Source organism: Magallana gigas, chromosome 10, assembly GCF_963853765.1.
Source record: "Magallana gigas chromosome 10, xbMagGiga1.1, whole genome shotgun sequence".
Classification (NCBI taxonomy): Eukaryota; Metazoa; Mollusca; class Bivalvia; order Ostreida; family Ostreidae; genus Magallana; species Magallana gigas.
Genome location: NC_088862.1, coordinates 20,219,937 through 20,234,204, shown reverse-complemented (window position 1 = coordinate 20,234,204; position 14,268 = coordinate 20,219,937). Strand labels below are relative to the sequence as shown.

The following is a 14,268-nucleotide window of genomic DNA, read 5'->3' as shown; positions in this document are numbered from 1 at the left end:
ACTAATAAAAGGTCAATTACGTGGAGTTAGCCCCTCTTCTATGAAATTGCAATCAAATTCGTTTTCAAAGAAACGGACATATATGACCAGTAATCAAATCAAGATTTGACCATATATATGGCACGCCAAATTCACAAAGATGAGCTAAACATAGTTTCACAGTCGATAAACTAGGTTTATCAGCTGTAAACTATAGTTTACAGATCCTAAACTATAGATAACGATTCGTTAACTATAGTTTACATCTGTGAAACTATATTTCACGAATGTAAACTATAGTTTACCAATGATAAGATTTTTATTTCATAACTTATCTATCTGTAAAAAACGTTAACAATAGATTTTGCTGATAAATATAGATTCACATTTGTATATAATTTACAATCGTAAACTATAGTTAAGACTTGTTAATTATAGTTTCACAAATCGTGAAGCTACATTTATCAGACAAATTCACAAAGATGAGCTAAACATAGTTTCACAGTCGATAAACTAGGTTTATCGACTGTTAACTATAGTTTACGGATCGAAAACTATAGTTAACGACGTTAATCTATATTTCACGTCTGTAAACTATACTGTAGTTAACGCGATAGGCCTAATCTATGTTTCACATCTGTTAACTATAGTTAACACTGAAATCAATAATTTGCGATTGTTAAACATAGTTTATCTGATAAATATAGTTTCACCATTGTGAAACTATGATTAACAACTCTAAACTATAGTTCACGAATGCAAATTGTATCAGATAAATATAGTTTAACAATCGTGAAACTATATTTATCAACTCTAAACTATAGTTTACGAATGTAAACTATAGTTTACAGATGTGAATCTATATTTATCAGCAAAATCTATTGTTAACGTGTATTTCCAGACAGAAAAACATAGATTTGCATTCGTAAACTATAGTTTACAGATGTGAAATATAGATTAACGTCGGTAACTATAGTTTAGGATCCGTAAACTATATTTTAGAGTTGTTAATCATAGTTTCACAATAGTGAAACTATGTTTTGCTAATTTATGTGAATTTGGCTTGCTTTAGATTTGTAAACCGTAGTTTACTGATCATAAAACCCTATTTATCAGATAAACTATGTTAACAACCGCAAATGATTGTTTTCAGTGTTAACTATAGTTTACAGATGTGAAACATAGATTATTGCGTTAACTATAGTTTACAGATGTGAAACATAGATTAACGTCGGTAACTATAGTTTACGATCCGTAAAGTATAGTTAACAGTCGATAAACTTAGTTTATCGACTGTACGTGAAACTATGTTTTGCTCATTTTTGTGAATTTGGCGTGCCATACAAATATGACTAGGTTCCGTAGGACATGTTTATGTAATTTTAAATTCTATATAGAAAAGAACATATACATGACATACTAGTCAGAAATATTTGACGTTTTCCTGGCAAGTATTTATAAGTATCAAAATCGTTAAGAAAGCCAGGAAACGTCACATATTTTGGACTAAATTATAATGGCATGCATGCATACTTTTATTTTCTTCAATCTGTAAGCAGCATCCAAACATGTTCCGCCGACTGACGAAGTCGATTCACACCACAAATATACATTTGTATACGTACTCCGGTGTATTCCAAAATACATTTGTATACTCGTATAATTTCTTTTTTTCCAGGCACCTGCATAATACCCGTAATTAGCATTAGGGTTGGAAATGAATTAAGAAAACTTTATTAAATAACTCTGATGTGAATGGGATTATTCCCAGTTTTTCCACTTATTAGAAAATTCGGTTTTGATTGTGTGTGCGTAGAAATGATTTTTTTTTAAAAATATATCTAAATTTTCAAAACTCCAAATTTCACAGCACGGTACAATAAAACTGGTAGGATAGCATTTGTTGACAGTTGACAACAAGTTGCTGGTAATTTTTGACATTGCTTACAAAAATGACATTTTTTTATTCATCTTTTTAAAGTATTTCATTTATTTATTTTTAGCTTAACAAAATGACCCAAGTCTTGAAAAAATAATGACTATCTGAATTCTCTTATATTTTCAATAACTTCTTTATATAGTAATTTCTGTTCAAAGACATTTTTTTTATTTTTCAACTGTCATTGTTGTGCGACTAAAACAATAGCGGAAACTACATGTTATTGGTATATGAATAATTACTACTAGTAAATTATAAGCTATGCAATCTCATAACGTGTGCAAATAATTCTATATACAGGTCCAGTCCAAACGACTTGATCATTATTCAGCTTCATGGTTGTTTTGAAAAAAAATTCTAATTCACCATAGAATTACACATTGCGTACAATCTCACATCTGGGGACTCTCAGTCGATATTTTTTTTTAAATCTTTCAGTAGACGCACGTGTGTGGAAGACGAACACTAAATAAAATAAAAACCCAATAAGATCTGAACATCTTTTTTAAATTTGTATTGTCATTTACTTCCATATATAAACATCACATAAATAACAGTAACGGAAAGTATAAAATAATTCTTTTCTATTTTAGTTAAAAACATTATGCAAAGACAACCCACAGGGGAGTGGGTGTCAGAATACATGTAGGTTTGTGAATGAAAATATGTACTGAAAATAAATGACAAGTTTTGTAATGGGTGCATGAATCAGAGCGCCGAGACAAAAATGTACAATTACATGTACATGTCATGGCAAAATGACTCCAGACGAACGGCATGTTGACAATATATCTGCCTTACAGAAGTAAAAGGGCATGGTTACGATTTTGGTGAATTTTTTTCCCCGTTAATGTTTACAATGCTATAGAAAGGCATTTCTAATAGTCAACCAAAATTTGAGTTTCAGTCGTAGAGTTTTTACACAGCTTACAGTTCTTTGTTACGTAAACAAAGCCAGGTCAAGTTTTCGTTTACATTTTAAATGTTGATAGGAAAATTCCAGGTTTAGACCTAAAATGAATGTGACAAACGCCGAGAATTGTTTATTTATGTTCAAATTATGTATGTTAGAAATATCAGCTTGAAAAAGAGTTTTTCCCGGTTTATTGAGCTAATGTAAAAACAACATCATGAGCGCCGTTTCTTGCTTATAACTCTACGACTGACACTCAAATTTTGGTTGATCATTAAAAATACATAACTAAAACATTGTAAACAATGAAAAAAGAAAATTAAAATTTGACATAAATCGTGACCATTCATTGAAGCATAGAGGACATGCCTTACTTCAGCCTAAAGTTATTACAGATTTGAATGCTTTATAGTTTCAAACATAAATACATTTGTTACTATCCCTTCTTTTAACTCCATACAAAAAAGTTTTCAATCCCAATTCAGTGCAAAGACATATTTAAAGTTTGTGACAAAACCTAATATTTTCTCAAAATCCTAACCAGACATATCTTCAAACTAAAGGTACGACTCCTGATAGGAAATCAGTATCATGATTTGGGCACTTGCTGGGTACTACCCTTTTGAACAACTGTAAAGAATGTTAAAAGACAGCACAGAAAACAGCCATCGACCATTCCATCCAGAACTTCAATAACTGATAAAAATGGTGAGTATTTAAACAATTATTTTTCTGAACAACGCATAAACTTTTAAATAACGGTAATCCCAGATTAATCCCACTGACTCTTGTTCAATCAATGGTGACAAGGGAATACGTTGGTTAGGCATTGAAAATACCGTATAAAGTAAAGACTATATGTCACCTGCGTGGCGTTCATTAACATTGGGAATAGTATAAAGTTATCTCAAAGAAAAAATCCATTGTCTTGTATATCTTGGCTCTACAAAACTTAGACAGATTCACTTTTGATCACTTTTTCATTCGTTGAATAAACTGATTTTTTACGGATTTCATTGTTTGGTCGATAAACAAAATTAAAAGTTCCTTAAAATGCAATTTCTCCTAACACATTAGGGTTCGACGATTAGCCACAGATTTACGTACCTTTAAAACTGAGATTTTTACTTAATCCACAAAAACTGATGCCCACGAATATTGATGATTCCACATTAACATAACGTGTGCTCTTTTCATTTTGTTTGGTAATAAAATATCCATGTATTCGTGTAAACATAAAAAGCAACTTTTTTATGAAAGAGCTTAAAGCAGGAAGTTATCTTCTCATTTCACTTTATGCTCTATTTTTCGGTGATTTTTTTTACATTATTCATAATTTACACACACAATATCTACACACTACATATCACACTTGTTCCACACCTTTACAATTTTCATGAACATTTACATTTACAATTCCACAAGATTTACATGTTTTACATTGTACACGAGTACTTATAAACATGAAATAAAAATTCTACCTGATCATATTTTTACATGACCACATTAAACGTTTACAACACTTCTAAATATATTACAATTTGAATAACCATATACAGTATATAACATATCACATAAACAAATAAATATCTAAACATACAGTATGGTAGTGTGATCATCTAGCAAAATATTTAATGAATTTTAAACATTGAAAATTGCAAAAGTTTAAAGACAACGGAAGTGATATCTGAAAACCATATATAATAATATTTCAATAAACATTTCTCTAACCTTAATGCCCTCAAAGAAAGTTTTAGGGTAAAATGTATATGTCATATGGTATGGTATATAACATTCAATTGCAAATACATGTAATAAAAAACTTTCTAAGATATTGAAGGGATCAAAAGTGTTACACAGACCGAATGTATCAATTCATAACCCTGACTTTGACCAAAATAAAAAGGATTCTATTTATCTAGATATTCCTCTGTGATTTCTGTTGATTTCTGACCTTGATCAATGAGTCTCCTTATGCCTAAAGGAAATAAAGATTTCATAGCAAAAGTTCAAAGACTTTTAATCATAAAATATTGCCCTTAATGAAACGCTACACACTGACAGAATGTTAAAATTTATCATCTTTCCTCTGACCATTAGCCCTCAAAATTAAGGTAAAAAAAGTTGTGAAATCAAATTTCATTTTAAAAGGTTAATGGCTCTATAAATTATTGCATGGAAACAAGTGTTACATACAAACAACATGACTGACAGACAAACGGAAAGATAAACCCAGGAAAAATATCCCCAACTTTTAGTAGACTTTGGGTACAGTACATGTAGCAAATGCACACTGGCATGGAATGGCATGCATGCCCATATTCAACTTGATAAACATCAAGGTTCTATGCAGATATTTTGTACACCAGCTTTGAGGCTACTTTCACAGAAATGTACACATCAATAATTACAAATAATCTTACATTCCCCTTTCATGTAAAACAAATGTCACATAGTACAAATATATATCTTGTAAAATTGCCCAAATTAGGCCACATTTGCTCATGATTTGACTAGAACGGATGGAGACGTGTACGGTAGGCTGCTGCATCTATTAGGATCTCCCCTGTAGGATGAGCGAGTTGTCTGTGGCGAGTTTTATCGAGGGGTCGAGATCACTGAAGTACTGGTGTAACATTCCCTCCTCAGCCGACATCCGACCAGACGGATTACAGATCAACAGTCGCTGAAGTGTGGACAGAGGCAAAATAAGACAGACAAGCATTAACAGAAGCACATATCAAATGGATATTAAGAAAATAACAGACATGTATACATATCAGTGAGCATATATATATTCATATGGATAAAACACAGCATTGTTTGTAACATGTCTATCATGTTTTGTTTTCAATTCTATTTTGTCCATGCAAGCATTTTGTGTTATGATGATTTTCATGCACAATTCAAGTCTATCAAATACTGTATTTTGTATGGATAACATCTGTCGTTTGAATATGGGTTGTCACAAATTCTTGGTCACGAATGACTATCAAAATAATATCAATTCAAAATATGGCACAGATTGTCTTTACACAAAACAAAGCTGCCGAAAAAAAATGCCAGTGCATTATAATTGCAAAGTTGCATAGTATATATATTTACCTGTAATAAATCTCTTCCCTTGGGATTTAACTTTGGAACAACTTGCATCCAAGTTGTACTGATATGATACATTGGGAAAGGCTGTAAGAGATAAAAATTCCTATTATTAAATATTTTATTCTATAATGAATACTTTTTTATGCGTCAGATTTGTTTACATTTTCAGTGGAATGCTATGATGTACCTTGTACTCAGGGAGCTGACTAATGCCGGGCCAGGACTCCTCAGTAGGTGTCCCCAGTAGTCTGCCACTTGTCAAGGAGTGTTTGATTGCAACAGGAACATAAACTTACATAGATCTAAACCATTATGTGTCTTGTTCTAATATGTAAATAATATGTAAATAATGTATACTGTGCTTATTTCTTCAATTTAGAATGTAAAATACATTGTATACTCTCTCAAGTAACTTCAGATGCAGCCCCCATCCCCACCCCCTCTTTCTCTCTCGCTCTCTCTTTCTTTCTTTCTCTCTCTCTTGCTTCTGCTGATGGAAAAGCTGTCTCCCTCTCCACTTCCCACACACAGACGTACTGAACAGAAACTAATCCCACAAACATGATACGATTCAGCATCTTATTCTATCATAAGTGATCTATGGTCAGGAAAGGATACTTGAATATTCGTTTGAGCTGGTCCTCTACATCATTGCCTGGAAACAAGGGTCTGCCAGCATTGGTCATTTCTGGAAGAAAAAAAAGTCATTATATCTTTCAATCCTGTCAGTAGTGATAGTGGGAGACTGTGAGACCATAATAAGTTTCTAAAAATCCGTGGATGGGAAAATGCTCTGGAATCATTTAAATTCATGGGGGGCCAATTTTTAGGGGTTTTTTTCTTATTCGTGGGGATGTTATTTCGTAGATGCGTTGGTTTCGATGACAAAGAAATTTGTTTTTGTTGAGGATGTAAATTCATGCCGGACAGCTACCCATGAAAATTGAGTCACCACGAATTCTAATGATTCCACTGTAGATGCTTAGAGAGTTCTCAATCAAACCCAGTTTCTGACAATGACACACATCATATGATACATGTTGATCAGAAGAGTTATAAAGTTATAATTATATTCAATATTTCTGGGGGTTTTTTTAAATCACCAATACAATGCCTTCTTATCATGCCTTACAAATAACTGTACATGCTGAACAATCTAAAATTTATCTTGTTTTTTAAAAGCTTATCTAAATTGTTGGTTAAAATGGTGAATTAAAAAATATGGTCTTAAATACATTTCAAAGAAGAAATACTAGGTTCTTCATTTATTAAGAGACAATATAAACTTTAAAACCAGGATTCACTGATAATAAAACTGTTGAAATTATATATAATAATGGGTTTTTTTAAAAATCAAACAGTGTTTTCATTTGAAACAACCAACATTTACTTCTTTACTTGAACTTACCTGCAAATATGCAGCCAGCTGACCACATGTCTATTGAGGTGGAGTACATCTTGGCCCCAAACAGGACGTCAGGGGGTCGGTACCACAAGGTCACCACCTGCATTTCATTCAAATCAAATCAATGGGTAAAAACCCCAAAACTCAATCCTGTATTGTATTTATATGACTTCATGTAGCCTGTTGTTCTCTCATTGTATCTATGGTTTTCATCAATCACAAAATAATCTGTGTATGTAAACCACAGAAATATGAATAAAGACACCATTTAATCAGTCATCGTCGGAAGCTTAGTAAATCTCGCTTCTCTTATTGTTAGAGAAGTGTGACCAACCATCTTGGCCCCAAACAGGACGTTAGGGGGTCTATACCACAGGGTCACTACCTGCATTTCATTTCAAACCAGTTAATCCATTTAAATATAATCAATGGGTTTTTTTTACACTGTATTGTATTTTATATGACTTCAGCCTGTTTTCTCATTGTATCTGTGGTTTTGATCAATCACAAAATAATCTGTGCATAGTAAACCACAGAAATAAAGATGAATGGATCGAGATTCCATTTAACAAGTAAATATTATTTAATGCAGCAATTTTAATAAGCATTGTCAGTACCTGAACTGAACACTTATTCAAATTAAAAGTGCATACAATCAGAATCAAACATATTCAAGAAATAATGGAGAAAACACTCTGTAGATGGAACACAAGTTAATAACTTAGTATCAATGCTGTATACAGTTCACTCAGGAACTGAAGAAAAAAATTACCTCAGATGAGAAAAATCGCACAGGTATACCAAAAGCCCGAGCCAAACCGAAATCAGCAAGCTTTAGCTCTCCATTCTGTGAAAAATATACATGTAACATGATAATTAACAGGTATGTGAAAATAATATTTGTTATCATAATTGTTATAGCAGTTTGTTATGAATCTGGGCTTTCACATCCTACCTTGTTTATCAGTAAGTTCTGGGGCTTGAGATCTCTGTGGAGCACATTATTGCTGTGACAAAAAGCCAGCCCTCTCAACAGCTGGTACATAAAGGACTGGAAAGAATGAAAGAATTAATAGCACAGAAAAACTACAGCAGTCACTGGGTGTAGAATCAAGGAGACAGTAAGGACATTTTTTTTTTACTTTTTAAAGAATTTTTGGCATGTATTTTATGACCAAATAATGTTTACTTTCAAAATTTCAAACGGTACTAGCCATCATGAAATCATCATTGAATATGATGTACTTTCATCCAAATAAAATATCCAAAGATGTCCAATTTCACCTTAAGTCAACCAAGAATTTAAAACATAGCTTTAAAAGTACCATGCAGTAATATAAGTAACAAAAAAGCAACATACTGATGTTATTGACAAATGAAAAGTCCGCATAATAGAAAGTAACAAAATTCATTCAGAAGACGGTCATTTATACAAGATCATCGTTTCATGTCCAATCACATATACACAGATTTCCTCAGCAATGTTTTGCATACACATTTGTTTTTTAGTACAAATTAAGGTTTTTTTAACATTCTCCAGTACTCAATCACAGGTTTAATTTAACACTGAGTAATATTTTTTCATTTGTTCTCACCTTCACAATATCTTGATCTATCTCCCCATTACAGCTGTCAAAATACTTTTTGAGATCCTGGTCACAATATTCAAACACAAGCGTTAATTTCTTTTCACTATGAAGAACATCATGTAGCCTGTATTATGTGAAAAAAGAGAAGAACTAAGTTTGGTTAATTTTTAACTGTTTTTTCTAATACAGTCATATATATAGATTATTACATGGCAATTTTTATATCGCATTCTATATTAGCCCGAGGTCGCTGTATATCAGCCCGAGAGCCGTCAGGCTCGAGGGCTGATATACAGCGACCGAGGGCTAATATAGGATGCGATATAAAAATTGCCATATGTTATGATTTTTATATCATATACTTAGAGAAAATATCAAAGAAACAATAAAAAACATTAAGTGATAAATGATTATTGTTAACAAATATCTCTGTGTTTATATATTCCATCTCTGATAAACTTTCCTGAAATTTTGCGCCAGCTGTTTGTATACCAAGTTGACGTCGACGTAACTATTTGACGTCATACTCAGAGATCGGAGTTGAGCGGTGCATACCGAACTCTACGTCACAATAGCCGATAATTAACGGAAAGGGGTGTGATATAACATCCGAAGATTGCCGGAGAGGGGTGTGATATAAATCTTATATCACACCCCTAGGTTTTATATCACACCTTCTAGGCGAATTTTCGGTTTATATCGCACAGGGCGGAAATGGGTATATTTTCTATAAGTATACGATATAATGTTATTAAGATTAAATTTTTGTGATCAAACATCACCAGAATTTTAGTAACCCAAAGTTAGTCTTTCTTTTCTTGCTTCATTTTTTTCTTCGGTAAGTTTCAGCTTCTACTATGACGAACATAATGAAAAGCAAGTAACAACCAAGAGAGACATGCCTGATATAATACTAACAATATATATATTTACTTGAAACATGCTCTATTCCTTGTAATTAAAAGAAGATATATCATCATTTACCTTACAATGTTTTTGTGTTTTAATTCCTTCAACAGGCAAATTTCCCTCAGAGCAGAACTTGGAACACCCTGGGAAAAGAGTCACAGAATATTCATAGTACTTAAAAATAAACATTTGATACAAAATGTGTTCATGCATTTATCATGGTAAATATCTTTATTTCTCCCTGCTTTGGTCAAAATTCAATTCAATTCAAAAATAGACATCTTCAACATGTTCAAAACTGATATTGGATGGCAGGTACAATTTACATAGCTGCAGGTCCATAACTTGTCCATTATATAGCTTGTAAGTCTTTGTATGGGAAGGACTGCAGCTTTACAGCATATAAACCCAAATTTTTCAAAGAGCTAAATACCTGCAGCTAGAATTTACTATTAACAATTTTGAATGATATTTGTTTAGTTTTAAATAAAGAACATTCTCTTTATTCATGATAATATAGATAATGTACTTTTAAAGTATTGTTTTCAAATCATTATTTCCAAGGACTACATATTTCACAAATGCCCAAGCCAAATAGTGTTTTTAATATCATAGTTACATATTTTTTTTTAAATTTTTTTTTTTTTTGAGGGGGGGGGGGGGTCATTGTATTTATATATATATGTTGCAGGGTCTTGTGAATAAATAATGCTGAATCCCTGCTACTGATTTTAGCCACACTTGCTCTCTTATTTTAAGGATTTTATTAATAAATAAAACTAAGTCTTATAAGTACAAACAGTTTTAACATACTCACAGTTACACAACATTGCAAGGTAATTTAGAATATTTGAATAAAATGAATTAAAAGTAATTCTAAATACAATAAACATGAATATATAATATATAATTCAATTACAAGGAAAATGTAAGCTTCCCAGGTATCCAGAACTATGGGCTTACAAAATATATGAATTTCTTGAATACAGGTGAAGGTACACTTAACTGTATCTACCATGAAGGTAAAAGTTGTGAGGTTGGGGATTTGTGGGATTTTCGCTATTCAAAGTGAATTAGTAAATCCTGCATATGCACTCATAAATTTCTATTGGTCAGCTTTAATACAGTAGTAAACAATTAATATGTGGTCAACACAAATCCGTAAACAACATCCTCAAGTGACTCACCAAAACTCATTCATACATTCACTTATTTATCTCTCATACATGCTCAATTGGCAATGTGCATCAAATTTAAATACAAAAAATATAAAACTTTCAAATAACAACTGCAACATATATCAAGTTGGAGCAAATTGCTAAACCTGTATATAAATAACCATAAATGAAATAATGAAAAACCTTTAATAAAATTATGAGCATTTTCTAATGCAGATTTTTTTCAAACCTCATCATCATCATCCAATCGGACCCTCTTTAATGCCACCACTTCATGTGTCTCTCTGTTTTTTGCCTTAAAAACTGTTCCATATGTTCCTGAATATGAAGAAAAAGATATTAGGCCTCACATCAACATGTTCATTTGTGTATCTTTAAGCTAATCATTACTAACTGAGTAGAAATTGATCAATTCCTTTTGTAATTTGTTACCTTTTCTAATTTGTTTGGACTAGATACACGTATATTTTGTAACAGTTCTATGTTTTTATAAGTTCAATACAGCTCGTTAAAACTGTTATCATAAAGTTATAGCAAGCGCAGCAGCACTGGCGAGCGAGCTCTAAGAACCAGTGTGAGTTGGAAAAAGAGCAAGCTTAACCTACATATTCATCAAACAAATTTTTTTGTCTACGTCCCATAAAGCTCTTTAATGTTTTCTCTCGTGGTGCTATACCACAAATGGCTAACATTTAACTCGTAATTTATGGTGCCTTGAGGTTTGAATACACGTTCTAATTACTGTCTTGAAATATTAGCGATATTATAGCTCAGGTCGAAAATGTGAAAAGGGGTCAGCAAGCCTCGCCCTCTGTCACGTTTTCTTACCCTCACCCAAATATAGCTTCAGTGGGAAGAAAAAAAAAAAGGGGCATTTTGAACTGAATAAAAAAGAATAAAGGGAAAAAAATAAACAGTTAAAAAATCTATTCAGATATTGCATATTGTCAAGTCATTATATTGAAAAATGGGAAATTATACGCCTACAAATCTGGGGGCATGGATACAAAGTATGTAATTAGAATGCACAATAAAATAAACAAATATCAAAATTATGAACCAGGAAAAAAATAAAATTGCATTTTAAATTTATATCCCATTTGGGCTATTATATCCCAAACGGGCTATTATATCCCATTTGTGAGATTGGTCCCAACCTGCTAAATAACACTAAGTTGAAATGATGCAAGGTATGTGTAATTCTTGGTGCGCTCGCCACGACGGTAGCACCGCAAAACATATTACTTTCTGTTTATGAAATTTAAAACAAAACTTTAAACTCAAGGCAAACACACTATTTTACTAGCATAACGACAAACAGCTGATTAACAAAGTCAGAAAATGGATAAAACATTACTCTTCGTTTAGCTGTAAAAACAAATCTGCAATCATTTAACACTGATACAAATGTAACAAATCACTCACCTTCTCCTATTTTTTCTAATTTTTCATATTTTTGCATAATTCTATACAGATTACGTCTGGAAATAAATTATGTACAATATTCCGGCGCAAGGAAAAAATTATTCATCAATGTATCTTACGATTTTATTCTGCATTTTGAAGACTGTGTATGATTAAACGTTATAATGACTAGAATTATAAAAGTATATTAATTCGTACGTAGAAATGTTGCGGGATGCCCCCCCCCCCCCAAAAAAAAATAATTAAAAACTGCACACGTTTAGTTTGTCAAGGTAATGCAGTATACTGTTATTTAAATGAAAAATAAAACCGAAAGACTCTAGCGAACACTTGAGATAAAAAAACCAAAGCAAAAAAAAAAAAAAAAATTAAAAAAAATAAAAACAATCAAAGGACGTTTTCCTGGCTTTTCTGACGATTTTGAAATATTACTTGCTGGGAAGTAAAATATCGTTTTAAAAGGGCAAGGAAACGCCGGATGATTATGCTCAGTGGCGTCGGAAGCAAATTGAAAGGGGAGATAGGCTGGATTTGTCCGAAATTTTGACAAGCGAAAAAACCTTCAAAAAACCTTCAATATTTCGATCATTTTCGCCGATCCTCAATATCCTGATCCGATGGGGGTGATTGAAACCGAAAAAACCCGTTATAATAACAAAAGAAAAACCCACATTCATAACATTTTCGGCAATCCTCAATATCCTAATCCATAAGGGGGGGGGGGGGGGGTTGCATTGCAAAATTTTAAAGTATCATGTTTCCGATAGCTATAATACATGTAATAACGTTTCCGATTCTAGTAAATATAGTCGATTTTGGTCGAGTGAATTTGCTCCAAAATGACGTCATTTTTAAATTACGAACGACACTGGACATACGAAATCTCCTTATAACGAGACCAAGATCGTGTACGCACGCTTTCGCGCAGCGTTTAATTTGTATTGTGACGTCATCTTTTTGCTTGGTTGACGCCATGGCGTGAGAGTTTCAACTGCAGATATTCAGCGAAAGTTGAAAATAGCTCGTTTGATGCGTAAAATTGATATTATATTGTGGAATAAACATAAATGCCTCGAAGTATAAGTATGTTTGGGCTCGGGTCGAAAACGTGAAGAGGGTTCAGCAAGCCTAGCCCTCTGTCACGTTTTCTTAACCCGCCTAAATATAGCTTAATTCATATATTTTAAGACAGTAACAATGTATTTTATATTAATTACCCTTAATATGTGATGTTATATATTTATTTATTACTTAAATGTGTCTGAATGTTTTAATATTATAATACTATAAAGATCACAATTTCCGCCTTTGTCAAATACAAAATAGCCATTATCTGACAAATCTGGGAAATTGGGCATACAAAAAACAACTTTGATAAGACCCCTGGAACAAACCAGGAGGTAAAAGGGTTTTTTTTTTTACCATTTGATGCCTTTTTGCAATAACTTTAATATGTAGAACAGAAAAAAAAATCCCTTGGGCAGAAGTTTTAAACAAATGTAAAAAAGGTGCAAAATTGATACATTTCAAGCAAAATCCCATAGGGTCCTATGTTAAAAAATAGCAAACTTCGAGATGACCCCTTAAACAAACGGTGTGGTAAATGTCTTTTATCTTAAAATAATAATTATATCAGAAGAAATTCATGTAAAAATTTCATTCAAAAAATCTAGGGCAGAACAAAGTAGACCCGGTCTCGTTAATTTCGTCTCTATACGCATATACCACACGCGTTATATCATGCGTGCAAAGGTGTATTAATCTCACATTTAAGTACTTAGGTTTATCCCAATTTACTGCTTCCATCACTTTTTGATGGTTTCTAATCA

At 32.3% G+C, this 14,268-nt stretch overlaps 1 protein-coding gene across 1 annotated transcript; it reads right to left on the bottom strand.

The window, feature by feature from the left end:
• Positions 1–5,246: 5,246 nt before the first annotated feature.
• LOC105344147 (cyclin-dependent kinase 5) lies at positions 5,247–12,580 on the bottom strand. Its single transcript, XM_011451795.4, has 11 exons — positions 12,440–12,580; positions 11,244–11,332; positions 9,912–9,979; positions 8,934–9,051; positions 8,294–8,389; positions 8,111–8,185; positions 7,342–7,438; positions 6,552–6,621; positions 6,121–6,181; positions 5,937–6,017; positions 5,247–5,517 (listed from the first exon to the last, which is right to left on the bottom strand). The coding sequence occupies exons 1-11, from the start codon at positions 12,474–12,476 to the stop codon at positions 5,386–5,388; spliced, it is 924 nt and encodes a 307-aa protein (XP_011450097.3). The 5' UTR covers positions 12,477–12,580; the 3' UTR covers positions 5,247–5,385.
• Positions 12,581–14,268: the final 1,688 nt, after the last annotated feature.